The 23,013-nt window shown below is 38.1% G+C and overlaps 1 protein-coding gene and 1 long non-coding RNA gene across 11 annotated transcripts in view; one reads left to right on the top strand and one right to left on the bottom strand.

The window, feature by feature from the left end:
* CPQ (carboxypeptidase Q) overlaps positions 1-23,013 on the bottom strand; it is a 501,324-nt gene that overhangs the window by 154,313 nt on the left and 323,998 nt on the right. For 5 of the 10 annotated variants that reach the window (XM_082432729.1, XM_082432726.1, XM_082432732.1 and 2 more), the window contains exons 6-7: positions 16,209-16,257; positions 14,773-14,884 (exon numbers count right to left, since the gene is read on the bottom strand). In XM_082432729.1, the coding sequence (XP_082288855.1) occupies positions 14,773-14,884; positions 16,209-16,257 (161 nt within the window). Of the gene's footprint in view, positions 1-14,761; positions 14,885-16,208; positions 16,258-23,013 lie in introns of all 10 variants that reach the window. The other 5 variants (XM_082432731.1, XM_082432727.1, XM_082432735.1 and 2 more) reach the window with 2 other exon arrangements.
* Positions 1-23,013, top strand: part of LOC309646460 — a 149,676-nt gene that overhangs the window by 101,398 nt on the left and 25,265 nt on the right. The gene's annotated exons all lie outside the window — the stretch shown is intronic.

Below are 23,013 nucleotides of genomic sequence, written 5' to 3'. Positions count from 1 at the left end.
CCTTCCCACCTGACTTCACGATATGTACCCCAAACTCATTCCTTCATGCTGCTGGGCCTCCCCAAGCCAGGCTACATTTTTACTAGGTTGCACCTCTGGCTTCTTTCTCTCTTCTTTCTTTCCCCTTTAGTCATAGTTGGCTTCCTTGCCAGTCTTGTGTTTCTGAAAGAGACCCAGGGCCTCTGTGGATTGACTCCTCTGCTCCCCAAGCAACCTTTCCTCTGAACTTCTCACTTTCCTGGCCCAAAGTATTTGAGTGGGGTCAGTTCTGCTAAATCTGACAGACACTATTATTGATATTATCTTCTGTTGGGGGTGGAACATGCAAAGATGAAAAGTCATGCTTAAAGAGCTCAAATCTGACAGTGGAAACAATAGGTACACATAACGTATTGGAGATGGGGTGAAGGAGGAGAGGTGAAATAGTACGGCAGATTTAGGGACCTGCAGTAAATGTCACATAAAATACCCTTGAAGATACACAGCAGGCAGCAGCCCCCATGGAGGGGCTTGGAGGCGCACATGTTCCCACTTCCCACATGACTCCTACTTGTACCCGCTCAGGGACCTACACCCACTCCTTCTGGGCCACTGACCAACAGTGACCAACATCACTCTCCATTCCATTCTCTTTATCCATATTCCCCAGGTTTAAATGTATAGCCTTGTGTCCTCACTAATATACCCATCCCTCACTGAATGAACTTTTCTCACTATGAAAAAAAGAACGGCACAGAGAAGCAAATCAGGTAAATTACAAGGCCAGAAGTGTGATTCAAAAGTATGGATAATAGAACTGTATTGTTTATCCCTCTAGCAAGTCCATTCTAAAAATATGCTCTCTCTAACTACATAAAGCAACAGAGAAATGGCTGTTACTCCTGGTGGCTTCCTGATTCACCTCCCCACTGTCTCCTCAGGCTCTCCAGGGACTAGTGTTTCGCCCACTGTCCTTCAGTGACAGGCCAGCTTCTAAGTAAGCTCAGCTGTGAATGTCATGAGTGGCTTAGATTTGGAATTAGGGATTTGTTTCTTCTTCAGTGATGGTCGTTGGGGGTTGGGAGATGGGGGATGGAGGAGATCTGCTTAATAATTGCCAGGAAAAATCAGTATAGATTTTTCTAAGGCACTATTCTGAAAGAATAAACAGACAAAAATCCACAGTGAAAATCTTTAAGTGAGAGCTGATTATGTAAGTTGCATTTACGAAAGCTGGCAGAATCACTGATAAGAACACACTTGCTTCAATGGCCCAGGACTTTATAATCTGATATGAAAGTTGGGGTCATTTTTTCAAGGGTGGCAATGAGATGATTTTGTGTGATAATCTTCCTGCTGGTCCAAATAACATCCTCTGAAAACTAATATACACCTGTGCTTAGACCACTTAGGAGCTGCATCTCCAACCTCTGTAGATGCCGTGAATTGGGTGAAGAAGGGGATTAGCAGTGACCGCAGAGGCAGTTTCGGGACCAGCCAGCAGTAGCTAAACCTTGAGAGAGAAGTGGGTAGGCAAGAATGACTTTTCTCTTTCTAGGGCTCTAACCAGTACCTTTATGCCAGCGTTTCCACAAACCTAGGATTGAGAGAGGGTCTATAAGCCATTTTCTAAAAAACACAGAGGAAAAATCATACCTTTATATGTGAAATGGTTCCCTCTGTAAATTAAATTGACAATTTAATTTCTTTGCTCTTGGCTGGAAGAATATCAACTTGATAATAGTAACACTGGTCATCTCATGATAAAAGTATGGTTGTTATAAAGTTTCGTGATTAACAAAATTTGAAAATAAATCATTATTAGTTAACAGGTTTTTTTTTTTTTCTTCAAAACCTTGCAAAGCATGCAAATAAAGATGAAAACACAAAGGAAGCTGGATGGTAAAATGATTGGGGACTATAGGCCTTGGCCGTCCATGCTTTCCTCCTCGACCCTTTCTCATTATTCCATGACAATAAATGCCATAGACAGGTCACCATCCTGATTTTCCAGTTCTTCTTTTTTCCAAATGCCAAGCACCAGGCTGAATGAAAGGTGTTTTGCTTTCTTAGAAAAGGACTAAAGGACTTCTGGCTGCTCAAGGTGATGCCAAAGGGACCCTTTCTCATATAAATATGTATTAAGTGCTTAGAAAGTATGCATTTAAAAAACTATTGTTTAATGCATAGCATTAACTCACAAAAAGAGAAAGGGAGGGAGAGAGAAAGAGGGAGAGAAGGATGGGAGGAAAAAAAAAGGGAGGGAGGGAAAGAGGAAAAAAAAGAAAGAGAAAAACACAGAAATCCTCAGATCCCAGAAGCAAAAAGGGAATTTAAGCTAGAACAGAAAGTAAAAGCTGACACTGCAGTAACCTGGGGTTTTCAGAACCCCAAGCTGAGAAAGTAACTGGGAGGCTGGTGTAAGATCTCAGAGATGCAGAGAGATCAAGCCCAAGTAGAGCGGATTTGCTGTGCTGGCACCTCCATACCCGACTCTTGCAGGACAAAATGGGACAAGCTATGACTTAACCCATATGTAGTTTAAGTTAAAAACTCAGTGGAAGAGACAGAAAGTAGAATGGTTGCCAGGAGTTGAGGGGAATGGAGAAGGAAGAGTTAGTGTTTAATGGGTAGAGAAGTTCAGTTTCACTAGACGAAAAAAGGAAAAAGAACTACCATGGGGCCCCCTTTAGGAAGAAGGTAACTGAACCATAAGAAAGGAATAATAGATAATAAAAAATGTCAGTAAACATGGTGGCAATCTAATATTACTTATACTGACCATAAATAATAATAACAGCTAAAATTCACTGAGAAGTTATTATATGCCAGAAACTGAACTAACTCATTTAATTATCATAATAAACCTATAGGTAGATGCTATTGTAACCCCATTATACATATGAAGAAACTGAGGCATAGCACACTTAAACAGGAATATAGCCAGTAAGTGACAAAACCAAAAAAATAATAATAACCAAATAATAAATCTGGGGAGGGTTTGGAAACAAGGCATAACTAAAACACTAGTCACCAAGAATATACATGATACATATGATGGGAGTGCATATACTGGAGCAATTTATGATTGCTGTATTATTTAATTAAAACAAGTATACATGTGACATTTTAACAATAACCACTAAAAGAATAGGAAGAAAATGAATAAATTTCCAAATAGTGGAGGGAAAAATAGGAAGACAGTGTAAGAAAAAACAATGAATCCAATAGAATGCAAAAAAAAAAAAGAAAAGGAGAAAAAAGAAACAAAAAGGCAGCTCTAATAGAAAAAAGTTAGAAAGTTACTAAAATATAGGTAACCACAATAAAGAGAAGCAGAACAAACATCTCCGTTAACTGATATTGTGAGATTGAATATTTAAAAATCTAACTATACGCTGTTTACAACAAAATCAACTAAAACACAATGACCTAGATTAGTTGGAAGTAAAGGAATAGAAAAAGAAAGAGTAACCAGAAGAGAGGTAGTCATGATACAGTACTAATATAAGATAAAATAGACTTACAGGGAAAAAACATTAAGGATAAAGAAGGTGTTTAGACTCAACCAGGTAAAGCAACAAAGCTTCAAATTACACAAAGCTAATTAAGCTGATAGAAATTCAAGGAGAAATTTATAAAATCACAATCTTAGTGGGAGATTTTAATATACTGCTCTCAAAAACTGATAGAGCAACCAGATAAAAAACTAGTAATGATATAGTAGTTTTAAACAGCACAATTAATACATTTTCTCTAATGAAAGAATATGTAGAATGCTATTCCCAGAAAAGGAGGCTACATATTCTTTGCAAGTCCTAAGAACACATTTTTAAAAAATTGACCAAGTAATAAACCAAAATTTTGTCTCAACAATTACCAAAGAATCAGTATTACATAAACCATGTTTAACAACTACTACGCAACAAAACTGGAACTCAGTAACTAGTATTTTTGGAAACTTAAAGAAAGCTATAATAATTCAAGAGTCAAAGAAGAATCATAATGAAAATCCTAACATGTTTAGATTGGATGGCCATTAAGACAGTATTTCAAAACTTGTGGAAAGTAGCTAAACCATTGCATAGTAAGAGATGTATGGCCTTAAATGTAAATGTTAGAAAACAAGAAAGACTGAACATTAGTGGACTAAACATTCACCTGAAGAAGACAGAAGAAATAAATAAAACACAATAAGCCCACACATGGAAGAGAATAATACCATCTATGTAAATTCAAAATCACAAAAATGATATAATACTGCTTTTGGATAAATACACTTACAGAACAACGTTACAACAATCAGAACACGGTTACAACTGCAAGCGGAGAAGGGGATAGATTGTGGAGAGGTACAAAACAGGTTTCAGCTGTACTGGTAATTTTTTTTTTTTTTTTTTTTTTTTTGTACTGGTAATTTTTAACTTCTTTTAAACTAAGGACTGTTAACAAATATTTGACATTGTTCACATTTATGAGATTTGGGTGGAGGATTGTCAGTGTTTATTATTCTATGTCCGCTTCCAAATACTTGAATTTTTTTTTTTTAAAAAAAGGGGGGGGGCAAAGAAAAAAATTGAAGAGAAACGTTAAGAAGAAGAAATAAAAGATGTTCTACTTTTGTAACTTGTAAGTAGCATCAGCCTTAGGCCCCTCCTCTGTAAAAGGAATAATAGTAATTTCTACCTTCCAGACTCTGAGAACTGCATATCCGGCATGTAGCTCAGAGCTTGGAACAGCGTGCTCTAGAATGCTAAATGCTGTTATTATTTCATCCTAAAATCAGGAAGCATCTTTTCTCATGTTCACATCATTCTAGGAAGACCTGGATAAGAAATCGTTTTTTTTTTTGTTTTTTTTTTTTGATCCTCCTTCATTTAAGTTCTAAAGCAAGAATATTTACTGCTACTGTTGATTCTTAAAAAAAAAAAAAAGAAAAGAAAATTACACATTTGTAATTAGTAAAATGATGCTACTGTTATAAAACGTTGTAGGACATTACTGAAGTTTTTTCTTACTATAACCACTTTAAGGTTACCTTGTATCCCTACCTCCCAAATCACTTCTCCTCCAAAGTGCTCCATTTGAATTCCAAGTCAGTGAGATGGTAACCATCAGTGGCAGCATTACCACTACAGTTTTCTTCAACATCTGTGTCATGGATTTTGCATCTTTGTCTGATAGATATGCGTTTGCTTACATTGTATTTGATTCACGTAACGGTCCTGCAAACATATTGTCATCTATTTTACTGGTACGGAACTAAGGCTCAGATAGGTCCAGTGACCTGCCAGACATAACAAGATATACCGCAGAGGGCTCTTTTGAGGATTAAAAAAGGTCATGTGAAGTAACTGGTGCATAGGAGATATCCCATATATATTGGCTCTCTTCTTTTTCTCCCAGATGTTCAGTTAATGTTTGCTGATATATTGTTTAATTAATGTCTTATTATATTAAGTGGAAACATATGGGGTTCTTTTGATATATGTTTTGCATTTTTATCAAAAATCCCTACTTTATAAGTTTAATCACTGTTTTTTGTAACAACGTACAGTAAAGTTCCAGAAAGGTAATAATTTGAAAATTCCTCTAACTCCTCATTTGTGGCTAAAAATGACATTCAAATGATTTCATCTAAAATTATTCAACTATAAAAGATGAACTCACACTTATATCTTTCACAAAAGAGTAATTCCAGTATGAAGCACTTCATAACATCTTCCCTTGTTCTAATGTGCTGCCTGAAACAAGTGACTATGGGATGGCTAAGTGGATAGATGGTCTATGGTGACAAGAACAGAAATATAGATTTGAAACACTTCCTGACTTATATTTTCCTATACACATTAACCAAGGCAATAACTCGGAATACTTTCAATTACATTTTAAATGTATTTCTTTTAAAAGATGCCATTATTACAGAGAAAGAACAATAATACAAGCATCAGTGGTCACTGTCCTCAGTTTTCTACGCATGAGGATCCTCTGAGAATGCCTAGAAATTGTGGGGTTTTGACTATATTAAAAAATAGAAAGACTTCTTGAGAGCTCAGTTACAAGGGTAAAATGTAAAAGTACTAGATTTGATTCTTTGTTTTCTCTGCCTTGATTTTTTTCTATATTTCAAACAATTTACTTTGTAGTAAATTATGTTGCCCTCAACAGCTATTCCGTTTTTACTATTTTTTTCTTTGGGGATATTATAAGTCTTTGTAAATACAGCATTACTAGGTTAAGGACACTGGCAGAGAGAGAAAAGGGGACGAAAAAGATGAAGATCTCTCCATCCCCATATCTTGTGTTACTTTAATTCCACGTCACATTTTTGAAGCATCTATTAACTGCCCTTCTCTGCGGCAATGAGGAGAGAATCAGCCTTATATATACTCTTTTTAATATATAAATTTATTTATTTATTTACTTATTTTTGGCTGCGTTGGGTCTTTGCTGCTGCCCGCGGGCTTTCTTTAGTTGCGGCGAGCGGGGGCTCCTCTTCGTTGCGGTGCGTGGGCTTCTCATTGCGGTGGCTTCTCTTGTTGCGGAGCATGGGCTCTAGGCACGTGGGTTCAGTAGTTGTGGCACGTGGGCTCAGTAGTTGTGGCTCACGGGCTCTAGAGCGCAGGCTCAGTAGTTGTGGCGCACAGGCTTTGTTGCTCCGTGGCATGTGGGATCTTCCTGGACCAGGGCTCGAACCCGTGTCCCCTGCATTGGCAGGCAGATTCTTAACCACTGCGCCACCAGGGAAGTCCCTATATATACTCTTGAATGGTGACTATACTGGGGTGATGGTTCTTGAGTCTGGGTCATCAGAACCAGCTACTGTTCTTTTATTATGAAGGCTTCTCTGCTTTAGGGATGGCCTTGACCAAGCCCAACTGTGCAAAGAGATACAGACATCAAGCCTTGAGAGACAAGGTCGATCCTGAGATTATACCCTCTGCTGGAATATCCACCCTTGTTGTTTTGGCAATTAACACCTAATAATATGAGTTATTATTACTGATGATCTAGTGGGGACCAGACACTGTCTAAATTATTTCAAATCATCCTATAACAACTCAAGATAAATTGTTGCCATTGTAAGGAAGAGGAAACTGAGATTTAAAAGGTTAAATAATTTGTACAACATAATACTAAGTAGCATAGAAGGATTTGAACCCAAGATACTCTAACATGGAGTGTGTGCTATTCTACTATCCATGCTACCTCTCATTTGCCTATAGATTTTGAGTTATTTAGGGGTTAAGGAAGTAGGAGTTCATGGGTTAAAAAGTCCATGAGATCTGGGTCACATGGTACAATCTGGAGATGCTGGTGTGAAGCAAGAACATGGGCTGAGTTCATCATTGATGATTTATCCAATATGAGGATGGCATTAGCAGGATTACAAATAAGTAATGTGACAATAGTCAACTTCATTTAATACTTTATTTAGCTTATCATTTCTGTCACACACCCAGTAGAAACTCTCCATTTCTAGAGCTTGCTTTTGGGGATGTTCACAGGGCTGGTGGTGCCTAAAAATGAACTAAACTAAATCCTTATCTCCCAGGACCATTTAAAAAAATCCAGTTAACCATAAAGTTCCAGTCAGATGTTCATAATATATTTTCTTGTTTTTTTGTTTGCAGACCTTTGTTTTCAGGCACATTTACTGGAACAGAATTCATTCTAAGCTGAACAGACCACAGCTTTTGCAGAAGGCAACATTAGCATGATGCAGCGAAGTGTGTAGGCGAAGAACACAGCATCCTTGGAAACCCCGTCACTTCCTCTTTGGTATATTTAGCTGGCTTGTCAGCCACATGGCAAATAAAATCTGCTTAGTAACTCCAAAACTGTGGTTCTTCAGGCTCTGTATAGCTGGAATCTCCCCACTCCACTTTCCTGCGTCTCCATTCTATTCATCCCACTTCCTTACAAGTTAAACGGATAGCCTACCCAGTATCTTTAGAAGAAGTCAATCCCATGCTTAAAATCTTCAACGGCTCCTACTGCCTATAGCACCAGCTCCAAAGTTCAGCTTCGCGTCCAATTCCCTTTACAAACTGACCCTCATCTGCTAAATTCTCACCACTCCTCACTCACCTATGGCTCTAGATTTACGGAAACATCCTCCACTCCTCAAACTATGTACTTTCATGAGCTCTAATTGTGTCCTTTCTTCTCCTGCTTCCCACCCATGTGAAGCTACTGATGCCTGACTGGGAGCTCTTTGATGGAAGGATCTGTGTCTTACCCATTTTATTTGCCGGACATGAAGCGGGCGTTCAATATTTATTATTGAAATAGGAGATCTCCTTGTGAGCCAAGTTGGACAATACTGTGATGATACAATTCTAATGAGGTAGCCTACATTTTCGAGGCAGCCCTGCCCTGGACTTATATGGATCCCATTCTTGAATGGAAAGAAATCCACTGGGGCACTATGGATACCATTATTAACTCTTTCCATAGCCATTCTTCTCCAGGATAAATAGGAGCAACTTTTAAAGCTTCCGTTTCCTTTACCAACACCACATTTCTTAACTTTCTAAGGCATACAGGCCAAATCAAAGCAGATGTCGGGGAGGAAGCTGAGCGTGCTATGGACAGAGGGGCCCCTGAGACCCTTCCTCTCGCAGCGCTCATCTGCCACCTCTCCAGACTCTGTCAGACAGGAAGGAATGAATCGCAAGGCTGAATGCCACTGGGCCTGGGTCTCGTCTCCTTTTACACAGAAATGGTATATTTTAGCTACATGATAAAATAATAACAGCAATATTCATGTAGTCTAAAGCTTTGAAAGGATTACAGAATCTCCCCTACCATGTCCAAATTAAAAGGTAGAACACATTCTAAGTGATTCATTTGTAGCAAATCTTACTTTATCTCATGACATATGTGGAAGAACAATCTACGCACAGTTTGTCTTTTTACACACACCAGTGGAAATGTCTATGTTAGCTGAATGAGATATAAAGATACAAAGTGTTTTGGTGAGACTTACAATGTGTTCAAACCTCAAGAAAAGGTCTCAGAAATTCCCAGCTGAAAAAATATGTATCTGCCACAGGTCTTAAGGTAAAGCCAGACACTACATACCTTGCCACTAGAGGAAATAACATATTTAAATAAAAAATGAGAAGATCATCCTCTAAAGACCATGAGAAGGAGCTAAAAATGCCCCCTGACTATAAACCTACTTTTAGAAGTTAGAAAAAAAGAGAAAAAGCAAGCAAATTCTTAGTTTCTAATTCTTCCATTGTTCTAGGTATTTGCATCACTAAATATAATTATAAAAAGTCAAGACCAAAATTTGTTCGGAAAAAAAGGCAAACAACCATCTACAAATCAAAATTCAAATTAATAAAAATAAAATTTAATGTTGGCTAAAACATTTTTTTCTAAGACTTGAAACAAGTTAATTTCTTGGACAGTTCGAGAAGCAGACATATTATTTCCTAAAGGTATTGAGGTGATTTTAATAGGAAACCTTTCCCAGGGCTGTAAGACTCCCTTCTTGTGTTCACAAAATAATTGTGGAGGAAGAGCATCCAAAATGGGAGCAGGGAAGAGTTTGTGGAATGTTTTGAGATCAAAATTCCTTCTAGAAAAAAATAAATCCTACCAAATTCTGGGGCATTTGGGGCCACAGGAAAACCTGGCAGAGAGAGCCTTTAGCATATGTCAAACATTTCCAATAATACTACATTTATCTTAATAAAATAGGCTCAGATAGTGCAGAAATGAAGTTATTTGTTGGGTAAAGTTTGCACTTGGGTGGGTACAGACGCTCTTCAGGAATATTCTTATAAGTAACATAAGAATAATCTCCACCATGCCAGTTAAGGAACCATTACATGGTTCTATCTTGTCAATATTCTGGCAACCGCAAGAGCCCAAAGACAGCCTAGAAAATCTAGAATGAAAATAAATCCAAGGCCATTTGTACTCAGTTCCATGAAGTATATACCTCAGCAAGCATTCTTGGATTCTTCCTCAATTCTGCCAACACCAGTAATGCCCCAGAGCAATGTTTCCCAAAGCACACTTGAGTCATGGAATCACTTTCCCAACAAATGTTTTTTGATGAATAAAGAAATTACCAAGAGGGAGTTTCCCAAACTTATTTGACCATAAGAGGAAGTCCTTTCTAATCGGATCTCCTTTCTAGATCTGGGCTAGTCCCAAGTTGGCTTCACGCTCTATCTCTAGCTCTATCCGTTAGGTTTCTATTTCTTAGAAGTTTTTCATTTCCTTCACTCAGTTATTCTGGACTGGACTGCCTGAGACTTTTCCAAGGAAGGCTTGACCAGGGCCTGGGAGAAGAAAACCCTCTTCCTGGATGGATCCCCACCCCTAACAGGGAACCCACTGCATTAGAAATGGCTACATAAAGCTCTAACTACACCAAAGCCTTAGCATGCATTTGGCTGTGTTGCCTGGTGTACTTCTGGGCCTTGGTGACTCCTACATGACTCTTCCTACTTCCTACCTCTGGCTCTGTAGTTCCTGTTAACAGAGTGTTTATGGTGACGGCAAGACCAATAATTTTTTTTTTTTTTGGCTTTTGAGAGTTTTTTCTTAATTACTAAAATAACACATGCTTACTACACAAAAATCTAATATATATCAGGTAAAACGAGTATCTCCTGCAATTCCGCAAACCCTCTCTTCCCCCCCAATCCCATGACTGTTATTGTCAACAGTTTTCTCCTCATTTTTAATGGTACACAGGACTGGAAGCTCTATAATCTGCTGGGAATTCTTCATTGTGCCCCTTTTGCTTCAGGAAATTCTATTAATCTTTATAAAAGAAAGCTCAAATATCACTTTTGTGAAGGCGCCCTGACGCAGCCAAGCCATGCTGGTCGCTCCCTTTACCAGGTGCCTGAAGTAATCTGCACATATTTCAGTTAAAGAGCTTACAACAATTTCATTGCAATTTTTGAATTAAATGTCTCTCCTACTTCAAAGACTTCAAGGACCAGTCTCATTCCTCTTTATTACAAGGCATCTGGCACACTGACATGCAATCAGTATACAGTAAATATTTGTTGAGTGAATGAGTGAAGAAATATATAAATAAAATATTTTTTCTAACACACAGACTTAAAGCTGCATAAAAATCATAGTCAAGATGCTCACGTTTAAATTTCTCTAAAAAGATGTTTCACACATATCCAACATTTCAACAACCAGGTAGTACTGTTAATTATTTTTCCCGTTTGTTTAGGCCTGAAAACGTAAAATTCTAACTTCATGGAAAATGGTAAAGTTGGAAGAATTTGGGGATGGATGGTGGTTTATTATTCAAGTGCCAAATGAACATTTTCAAGCATAAGATCTTTGGCCATAGGCTTTGTCCACTGATACCAGAACATTCCAGGAAATGACATTTCAAATAAACACTTTCAAGTCCAGTAAACCACAAACACAAAAAAGTATTCAATGGCATTTCACAGCAAATAGCCTTCTGTTGACAGTTACTCAGGAATGACTGGTTATACTTGCAAAGCACAAATATCTCTTCTGTTAGATTAATTGAATATGGTTTTAGCTGATGGCTTGGGCAAAAGAGTGACTTTATAAAAGCAGTGAAAGAAGTGAATAAAGGAGAAAAGACATGAAGGATGAATCTTCGAACAATATTTCTAAATATCAGAAGGTCTCACTGGACCAACACTTCAAATTAACAAGCACCACTGAGGGACTTTGACATGCATTCTGCATGACATATTGTCCAAGGAATAGCAGCCAAAAGGAGTCTCACTTTTCTTGGAAAAAGAGATTGCCATAGAGCTTTCATGTTTTACCAACTAAACAGTTTGGGGTCAATGTAATTAAGTAATATAACTATGAACCCATTTCTTGGCCTCTAGCCCAAAGTGCTATTTCTTATTCAAGTATATCATTAATTTTCATCTAGAAGGCATATGTGACACGTTAGACCTAGTTCTTCATATTAAAACACGTACACAATCTACAAACAGAAATCCACAATCTAAGTTTAATTTTAAAATTAAAGAGTAAGACTCAGCGGGTGCAATCATAGGATATGAGGTATAGCGTGGATTCTAGGCATTCAACTTAAGCAGGAAGTGGCCAGGAGAAATTTAGACTCTTGAAAATTTAGTATGAAAGTGGAAAATAGTGAAGGGGTCAGTGGATTTCCATCATACAAGAGATGGTGACTTAAACAGTAAAGGGAAAGGATATTTAGGGATACAATAGCAGCTGGCCCTAGAGTTACATCAGTACAATTAACATATTAAGTTAGGAGGCAAAGCAGGTGTGGAGTTTAAAAAAATATGGTACTGTCAGATCATGCTTATTAAATAATAAAAGTTAAAATTTATTGTGTATTTGGGTTGGGTTAGGCATTGTTTTAAGTACATTATGTGAATAGATTATTTAATTTTCAGAGCTACCTTATGAGATAGACCCAGGCAGTCTGGCTCCAGAGTGTTTTTTTAACAGTATGCCATGCTGCCTCTTAACACCTAGTAAAGAAATATTAGTCTTTATTTTAGAGTTGAATTCATATGTTTACATAGGTTTTCAGAAATCTATAGGAGAGTTAAGTCCTGAATTGAAGGAGACTGATTACTAGCTATCAAAGGCAACTGAAGTCAGTATACTTTCAGAGCTGGAGAAAGATACTCAATTCACCTTTGCATGGTGTTTGACATTTATTCATGCAATTGAATTCAACTCAATTAACAGTGATTTAGGGTCCCATGCTGAGTACTAAAGAAGTAAGATTCAAAGCGTAGAGGAGACACAATTTTTATGCCAATCTAGAGCAGATAAAAATACTCTGGAAGCTAACAGCTGAACAGAGGTGAAGAAAACGAAGTCCAGAGAGTTCAAATGACCTGCCCGAGGCCAAAAAAGTAGTTTGTGGCACAGAGGGACCTAAAAATCTAATTGAGGTGGGTCCAGTTCTCTTTTTACACTAACACTCTGCCTCCTGTCAAGCTGGTTGGAACATCTGGGAATAAAATTAACTTCTAAAATAAATATCTGTGCCCTGTAAAGAGGAAACTGTTGGATATTTGCCTGCCTCATCTCTAGAACCCACTTCATTCTGGAATGAAGTTAAGGACAGAGAGAACAGATAGCCAAGGGAGTATTTGTTTTAAGGGAAGAGGAGGAGAGAATTCACAAATGGAGTCTCCCAGATCTCCTCTGAAGGAATGAGTGTTTTTCGGTTTTATTTGCTGGGCAATTTATCTCTCTCAAACCTTACCCAATTCTAAAAGCAGACTTGATATTATGTCTTTATTGATAACTATGTGTGTAGGTGCATATGTATGTCTTCAACTATATTCTAAGGGTCTTAAGAACAGAGGACATGCTTTAAACCTCTCTGTATGCCCAACTTTTACAAAATGCTTTCACATAGTAGGTGCTCAGTATGGAAATGATGTTAAAAGTATAAGTATATACAATGTACGGTTTCCAATTAGTTTGTTTCATTTTTTAAAAAACGACCCTGTATTCAGGTCTCCTAGAAAATTTTTAATAGCTTCTTTTAGTGGGTCAATTTTACGTGCCACTCTCTCCGCCCACAACCTGCCGGGGACATTTTTGGCAATGTCTGGAGACATTTTTGGTTGTCACAGCTTAGGGGCTGGGGGAGAAAGGTGTTACTGGCATCTAGCAGGTAGAGGCCAGGGATGCAGCTAAACATTCTACAATGTACGGGACCCACCTCACAACAAAGAATTATCTGGCCCCAAAAGTGTCAATAATGCCAAGGTTGAGAGACACCGGCCTCTTTAGAAGTTACAAACATGCACAATCACCTCCCATTTCTCCATTTTTAAAACACAAGTAAGACATAAAGCAAAATGATACACTAAATATTTGCCTCGACCAAGACAATGTCAGTAGTCTAGCTAAAATGAACAATTATTTAATGGGCTGATTTAGGATTAGAAGGGTTCATTAAAAGCCAGAGGAAAAGCATGAATTTAAACACATGTGTACTTGAGTAAGCAATAGAATGCCTTCACCAAAAGGAATGTTCTGATCTTTACTACCTCTGAAACCAAGGTTACTCCACAGTTACAATATAAAACGTTCTGCTGATGAGGCATTTTCAAAACCACCACTGGTCTGATTCAGACACGGAAGTCTCATTTCAGACTGTTTCATTATTTTTAACCTCGCTCAAAATCCACCTTTTGACCAGCACACAAAGAGGAAATGTGTTTTTTGTTTGTAAATAGGGTCATCAAAATAAACTGTTTTCACAATTAGTCTTTCCTTTTGATGCCTGTCCCATGTCTAGGTTAACCTGGAAGGTCCAATTTTTCATCCTAGATTCCTTATTGTAGCCAAAAGAATCATTCCTTCAGGCCTACTTTGGCTCCTTGACTTCTATCATGGAAGGACGACTGCAGTAAAGCTATCCTAACAGCTTGATGATGTCTTTAAAGACAAACAAGGAAAAGGAAGTGGGGGAGCTGCTGATTTTTCTTTCCACTTGGTTATGGTTTCCTTACATAGTCTCTAGCTGATGTGGTGGCATTTGCTACAGTTTTATTTGCTTGTTCATTTTCCCCAGTGGCTGATCATATTTGATACTTTGGCTGCCTGGTGGACACTTGAATAAAAATTTCTTTCTTTAAGGGGACAAATTAGTTTTTTTCTGGAAATCAACCGACAAAAAACACATAGACCTCAGGAGGATCTTTAAACATTGCATAATAACTAATCTGTTGAGCATTTTGTGTGTTGAGTTAAACATGTCACCACTGACACTCTCACACATTGGTTAACGACTTACTAAATATTTACCAAGATCTTTAATAAGCGACAGTGCTTCCCATGATATAAAGGCTCCTCCACCATCATCCATCGCACCCTGCCCGACATCCCAGCTGTCCAGGTGTCCACTGACCAGTACAACCTAGAACAAATGATAAAAAGAGAAAAAAAAATAAAACTAAGCAGAAATGATATCAAAGAAGAAGCAGTCACAGGCATTCCAAATACAGAAATGAAACTTTTATATTTTCTATTTTTACTTCTTAAAAGATGTGTGTCATTACTAGTGGAAAACTTGGTATAGAGGTGTAAGGTCATCTTCATAGTAATAAAACTTCTCACCTTGTACTTCTCTTTATTAATATAATTTTGAATACTAAAGAAAAACGGTTTATTACTGACATGTCTGACAACTTTATTATATGGCTTAAAACCTAAATGACATAAAAATGGAGCTCAAAACTTCAACCATATTCTCAACTGCCCCAAATTCTAGCAAATAATAAACATGTGTTGAATTGAATTCAAATGAAAAAGTGAGAATAATTTATTTAATTATTGTGCTTTGTGTATTATAAATCACTCTGGTGTTGAATAAATAAGTATGCTGGAGTTACAAACTAGAGTCTAATTAAACAGAAGAACCCTTAAGAAATATCTCAATTTATATGTTAAACAAATCTGTTGATTATATTATAAATTTTACATCACCATAGGTTTAAATTTTTTTCAAGAATCATTACTAATTCTCTCCAGGAAAATATAAAAAATATTTCAGTGAAACTAAATTTTATGGACATATTTTATTTTACTTATTTATTTTTTTGTTTTGTTTTAATTTTTATTTTTTTTAACATCTTTATTGGAGTATAATTGCTTTACATTGTTGTGTTAGTTGCTGCTGTATAACAAAGTGAATCAGTTATACGTATACATATATCCCCATATCCCCTCCCTCTTGCGTCTCCCTCCCACCCTCCCTATCCCACCCATCTAGGTGGTCACAAAGCACCGAGCTGGTCTCCCTGTGCTATGCAGCTGCTTCCCACTAGCCATCTATTTTATATTTGGTAGTGTATATATGTCCATGCCACTCTCTCACTTTGTCTCAGCTTACCCTTTCCCCCTCCCCGTGTATGGACATATTTTAAACAAGTTAAAAACCAAGTAAAATGACGCTGGGTTAATAGGATATCCACATGGCAAGTATGTATCTTGATCTCTAGATCATGTAGTATACGAATATCAAGTCAGATGAATTACAAATTTAAATAAAGATGTTAGAGGAAAGCATAGAACAGCTTTGTCAACTTAGAGTAGGCAAAGATTTCTTAAACTGGACAAAAAAGTGCAAACCATAAAAGAAAAAATAATAAATTGGACTTTAAAAATATTAGGAATATTTGTTCATCAAAAGACTCCATTACAGGAATGAAAAGCCAACCCACAGAGGAGAAAATATTTACCATACATATTTTCAACAGAGGTCCCATATCCAGATTATATAAAGAACTCCTATGGAACAGTAACAAAAAGAGAGTCAAATGATAGAAAAATGGGCAAAAAACTTGAACAGACAATTCACACAAAAAAGGATATTATCAATACAAATTACTAATAATCATATTAAAAGTTTCTCAGGTTCATTATCATCAAGGAGATATAAATTAAACCACATTCAGTACATATCCACTGGAATAGCTAAAATGAAAAAGACAGAAAGTATTGGTGAGGAGGTGGAGCAACTGGAACTCTCATACATCAAGTGTGAGTATAAATACTTACAACCACTCTGGAAAACTGGCTTATCTACTAAATCTGAACATACACACACCCTAGGACCCAGCAATTCCACTCCCAGCTGCACTCCAACAGGAATGGATGCATATGAATGCTTTCACCAGAAGGGATGTACTAGAACGTTCAGAGAGTATTCATAATAACTCCCATCTCCCCCACAAAGAAAACTACTCAAATGCCTGTCAACAGCAGAATGAATAGTGTGTTGTATTGATCAATGGAACGCTGCACGGCAGTGTGAATGAACAAATACAATACACAATAAATACACGAATCTCATAAACATAATGAAGAATGAAAGAAATAATGCATCGTGTATAATTCCATTTATGTGAGATAGAAAAACAAGCAAAACAGGAGAGTGGTTACCCATGGTAAGGAGGGGTAGTGACAGGACGAGGACACGAGTCGAGCTGCTGGGTGCTGGTCATGTTCTGTTTCCTGACCAGGTGCTGGTCACGTTCTTTTTTCTGGGTACTGGTTACACAGGTGCACTCAGTTGGTAAAACTTCATCTTGTTATACGCTTAGGATTTGTGCATGTTCTCTGAGAATATTACACTTCAATAAAAAAGCTTGGGCTTCTCTGGTGGCGCAGTGGTTGAGAGTCTGCCTGCTGATGCAGGGGACACGGGTTCGAGCCCTGGTCTGGGAGGATCCCACATGCCGTGGAGCGACTAGGCCCGTGAGCCACAGCTACTGAGCCTGCGCGTCTGGAGCCTGTGCTCCGCAACAAGAGAGGCCACGATAGTGAGAGGCCCATGCACCACGATGAAGTCGTTAACCGCTTGCCACAACTAGAGAAAGCCCTCGCACAGAAACGAAGACCCAACACAGCCATAAATAAATAAATAAATAAACTCCAATCTCTTAAAAAAAAAAAAAGCTTAAAAAAACCAAGTTCAACAGATTGATTCTACGTACAGCATACAGTAAATAAATAAACCGAAGTTGAACAAATCTTCTTGATGATTAACATGAAAATGCCCCAGGATTTCAGGAAAGCAGGATTTTGGGTTTAATATATCAGGGTGACCCCTTGCACTGCCTCATTCCCTGAGCAGCTGCAGGATCTCCCACTGACTCTGTATACACAGGCAGACCCGGCTTACTATGACTTCATTGTAGTCATAAACAAGTACAATGCCCCAGACTAACAAATGGCCATGTAATGAACCCAAATAGATTGTTTCTACGGAAAAAAAAGAAAAAAGAAAAAAACGTGTTGCAATAGCAGGAAATTCTGATTCAAAAAGTGGTGTAATCCCATGTGGGATGAACAAGCCAATTAGTCAACATTCTCATCACCCTCAGAACCATTTTCCCAATGAAGTTAAAGTTCCACTGGATAAAAAGTGTCAAAATCTGTTTTAATCAACTTTTTCTCAGATAACACATGAGTAATTAAATCAAGGCAGCTATTGTTTTAACCTTCAGACTTCCTTCAGAATAACTGAGGCTGTTTTACAATTATACTTCTTTATGTTTTCTGAAATATCTCTGTTCTCTAATCCAGAATTATTACTTAAACTAACAGTTAAAAGATGGAAATGGTTTGATGATAGGAAACTAAATGATATCCCATAGGATGAGGTCTTTGGCACAGTGATATGGAAGAGAGTTTGTTTTACTTTTTTTTTTTTTACAAAAACAGAATATATTGGGGGTTACCATGGGATAGTAGTAATTTTAATATAAACTGATTTAAAGACTAGGTGATGACAAAAAGCTACTTCTAATTCAGTAGCATATTTAATGAACTTGAATTTTCCTAATGGTAAAGCTTCAACCTACACCTCGAAAATAGTAGTGCAGGAGGTCTCATTCAACAGGGTGTCTGGCTAGCATGCTTTAATGCAGCCTCACAAAGGATAACCCAGAAAAACATAACAAAAGGTCAGGCAGAAATGAACATTACTTGTAACATATTTGGATCTGATTTAAGCAAACAAAACAAAAACAGACAACTCAGACACACAGTAAACTCCAGATTTATGAAAAAGGATCATGTTATAAAAGATAAGGGAATGCACCGGTTCTGCTGCCAGATGTGCAGCCCCTAGAGCAATAGCATGGCCTAGAACCAACAGAGAAGTGGGGTGCCCCCTCATCTACCCTCCTTATGCGCTGCTCCCCGAGGCAGGCAGAGCACTGAACAATCCCCTGACCTCCAGCTTCCATCTCACCACCATCTCTTCCAAATGCAGTAAAGAGTAAAAATTATTCAAACAACAGCAATAGCCAAGAGCAGACACAACAAAACAAATAGGAAGGCAGAAAGGGAACCCTGATGCTCTGAAATACAGAGTTTGCTATTTGTGAGGCACACATGAGCCCTGACCACCAAAGGCTCAGGTCTTGGGGTGGCGGGGGGGGACTTCTGCAGTAGGGCAGAGATGCACTGGATGACAGCCTGCGAGGATGAAGAATCAGACTGGCAGCGGCACAGAAACACCTGCAGGCCAGCTGTGGGTCTGAGAGCAAAGATACACTAAATCAAGGGTAGACAGAGAGCAGCCCAAGGACAAGCCCCCACTTCGTTGTTATTGGGGCATATGGAGATACTGAAGGCAAACAGATTTGCTTGATTAAAAGATAAATAAGAACACAATCGAAACGGGACATATGAAAAACATGGCAGAACAAGGGAAAGAGAACAGCATCAGAAGAAGTACATTCTTATGAAAACAAGCTAATGCAAGATTCTGGAGAAAATGTCATGGTCTTGGGCATTTATGCATGCATTTATTCAACAGCTTTTACTGAGTTTCTCTTATGTTCCAGAGATACAGAAATGGACAAAACAAGCAAATATTCTGCCTTAATGGAATTTATATTCTGGTGAGGGAGACGGGCAATAAATAAATATAATGTAATGGTAGTTTTAAGTATTATGAAGAAAAACATAGCAGAGGACGGGAATAGAGAGGGTAGAGGCAGGGAGAGGAAAAATCAGTCAGCTTCCTCCTAAGGTGTAGATAGCCACAGGAGAATTCTGCCCCTACCCTAACAATAAGAGAAATCTGGATAATCTAGAAAATCGCAACTTTTTTAGGCCCATCAGAGATCTGATATTGTAATTCAACCAGAGGAACTGAATTGCAGAGGATAATTTACTCATCAAAGGAGAGGTGGGACACATGAACTTTCTGCCTTTAGCAGCGACAGGAGGGAGAGGCCACAGTCATAAAAGCAAGAATGAAGACAACTGAAATGTTAACAAATTCTTAAAGGGCTGAGTGTGTGTTAACATGAGAGTTTAGAATCCCTGGGAACCTCCCATATAAGGGCTCTAGGTACCTATTTTCCAGATCTTTTCCACAAGCTTCCATCAGGGGCTCACAGGAAATAAAGAGCAGGGCAGAAGCCCTAAGAGAGCCCACCTCGTGGTGCAGGGATACATATGACCGGGTGCTGTTGGGAGCAGGCAGCAAATACACCGACTTCCGGGACCCTTCTCTCATACGAAGCCGAGGCCCTCTCCCCCTGGGGGAGAGGCAGAAAACTGTCCTGCAGGGCAGTACTAGGCAAAGGCTGGTGGTTACAGGAATAAGGGTAGAAACTGCACTCCTACCCTGCACTGACACCTGTCTCCAGGCGAGGGCAGGAAACTTGCCCACGCCCAGAATTCTGCACTGATGTAAAGAGTTCTGCTGCCCCTGGGTAAGGGATGCAGTACGCATCCCCATGACTCATGGCAGAGTTTGGCTTCCACAGGGGGAGGAGCAGAAACACTGAGAAAGACCCACTCTTTATTTTTTTAATTAAAAAAAAATTTTTTTATACGAGTATAGTTGATTTGCAATGTTGTTAGTTTCTACTGTACAGCAAAGTGAATCAGTTATACATATACATATGTCCACTCTTTTCTGGATTCTTTTCCCATATAGGCCATTACAGAGTACTGAGTAGAGTTCCCTGTGCTATACAGTAGGTCCTTACTAGTTATCTATTTTATATATAGTAGTGTGTATATGTCAATCCCAATCTCCCAGTTTACCCTCCTCCCCCCCACCTTCTGGTAACCATAAATTTGTTCTCTACATCTGTGACTCTATTTTTGTTTTATAAATAAGTTTATTTGTACCATTTTTTTAGATTACACATATAAGCGATATCATATGATATTTGTCTTTCTCTGTCTGACTTACTTCATTTAGTATGATAATCTCTAGGTCCATCCACGTTGCTGCAAATGGTATTAATTCATTTTTTTTATGGCTGAGTAATATCTCATTGTATATATGTGCCACATCTTCTTTATCCATTCCTCTGTCAACAGACATTTAGGTTGCTTCCATGTCTTGGCTATCGTAAACAGTGCTGCAATGAACATCGGGGTGCAGGTATTCTTTTAGATTATGGTTTTCTTCAGATATATGCCCAGGAGTGGGAATGCTGAATCAATATGGTAGTTGTATTTTTAGTTTTTTAAGGAACCTCCATACTGTTCTCCATAGTGGTTGTAACAATTTACATTCCCACCAACAGTGTAGGAGGGTTCCCTTTTCTCCACACTCTCTCCAGCATTTATTGTTTGTAGACTTTTGGATGATGGTCATTCTGACCTTGTGAGGTAATACCTCATTGTAGTTTTGATTTGTATTTCTCTGATAATTAGTGATGTTGAGCATCTTTTTATGTGCTTTTTGGCCATGTCTTCTTTGGAGACATTTCTATTTAGATCTTCTGCCCATTTTTTGATTGGGTTGTTTGATTTTTGACATAGAGCTGCATGAGCTGTTTGTATATTTTGGAGATTAATCCCTTGTCGGTCGCTTCATTTGCAAATATTTTCTCCAATTCTGTGGGTTGTCTTTTCATTTTGTTTAGTTTCCTTTGCTGTGCAGAAGCTTTTAAGTTCAATTAGGTCCCATTTGTTTATTTTTGTTTTTATTTTCATTAAAGAATAGTCAAAGCAATCCTGAGAAAGAACAACGGAGCTGGAGGAATCAGCCTCCCTGACTTCAGACTATACTACAAAGTACCATAATCAAAAAGTATGGTACTGGCACAAAAACAGAAATATAGATCAATGGAACAGGATAGAAAGCCCAGAAATAAACTCACGCACCTATAGTCAACTAATCTATGACAAAGGAGGTGAGAATACACAATGGAGAAAAGACAGTCTCTTCAATAAGTGGTGCTGGGAAAACTGGACAGCTACGTGTAGAAAAATTAAACTAGAACAATCTCTAACACCATACACAAAAAGAAACTCAAAATGGATCAAAGACCTAAATGTAAGGCTGGACACTATAAAACTCTTAGAGGAAGACATAGGCAGAACATTCTTTGAAATAAATCGCAGTAATATCTTTTTTGATCCACCTCCTAGAGTAATGAAAATAAAAACAAAAAATAAACAAATGAGAAAGCCCCACTCTTGAGCTCAGGCACATAAAGTCTGGCTAAGACTGAGGGGCAGAAGCACCAAGAAACCATCCTGTCCCTGCCAGGAGCCTCCAGTGAGAAACAAGCAGAGCAGTAACAGTTCATAGCCAAGGGAAGGGCAAGGGCACATAGAGACCCCTTCTGTGGTGCAGACATACAGAGACTGCTGAAAGCTGAGGGTGAAGCAAGGCACTGGGAAAACTGCTCTGACAACCCAACCCCTACACTAAAAACAGACTAGCAGCAGCAGCCTGAAGTATGTGAGCACCAAAAGCAAGAATAGAAATGATACAATCCAAACCTAGCTCAACTCCAAATAGATGGACTGTACCACCCTCACACTAATGGCTTGACAGAAGAGGTGTTCTCATTTTTGAACATATACACTGTTCACCTCAGGCTCTACTGTTCTCTTACAGATGATATCCAGCTCTCAATAAAAAATTATGTGTTATAAAATAAGCAAGAAATAAAAAGAATTTTTATCAGGAAATAGAGTACTCAATAGAACCAGACCCAGATATAGCCCAGATATTTAAAGAATCAGACAAAGACTTTTCTCAGAATTCACGTAAAAGGCATTTCACAGAAAAGAAATTATGAACAGCTATCTAGCATTTGAAATGACCAAACTCATTATTGATCAGGGAAACGTAAATTAAATCCTCGATATCACTTTGCACCTATCTAATTGGTAAAAAGTTTTTAATCTGACAATATGAAGCCGTGGCAAGGATGCTGGGCAATAGGAATTCTCATCCACTGCTGGCAGGAGCAGGAAATTGTTAAACTCATTTAGGAAAACAATTGGGCATATGTTTTTAGGATGACTACATCTCACAGCCCAACGATTTCACTTTAGGTGCAATTTAGAAGAATTCTGGCAGTTGGGCTCTTGGAGACATGTACCAAAATGGTCATATAGAAACAAGCATAAGGCCTCAAACTACAACCAACCCAAATGTCTATCAACAGTAACATGGGTAAACTATGGTACAGTCATACAATGGAATATGATAAAGTAGTTAAAATTACCTATAGCTACATATATAAATATGTATAAATGAATATAAAA

The sequence above is a fragment of the Balaenoptera physalus genome, assembly GCF_965194825.1.
Source record: "Balaenoptera physalus genome assembly, chromosome: 17".
NCBI lineage: Eukaryota > Metazoa > Chordata > Mammalia > Artiodactyla > Balaenopteridae > Balaenoptera > Balaenoptera physalus.
This window is presented reverse-complemented; position numbering and strand designations above follow the sequence as displayed.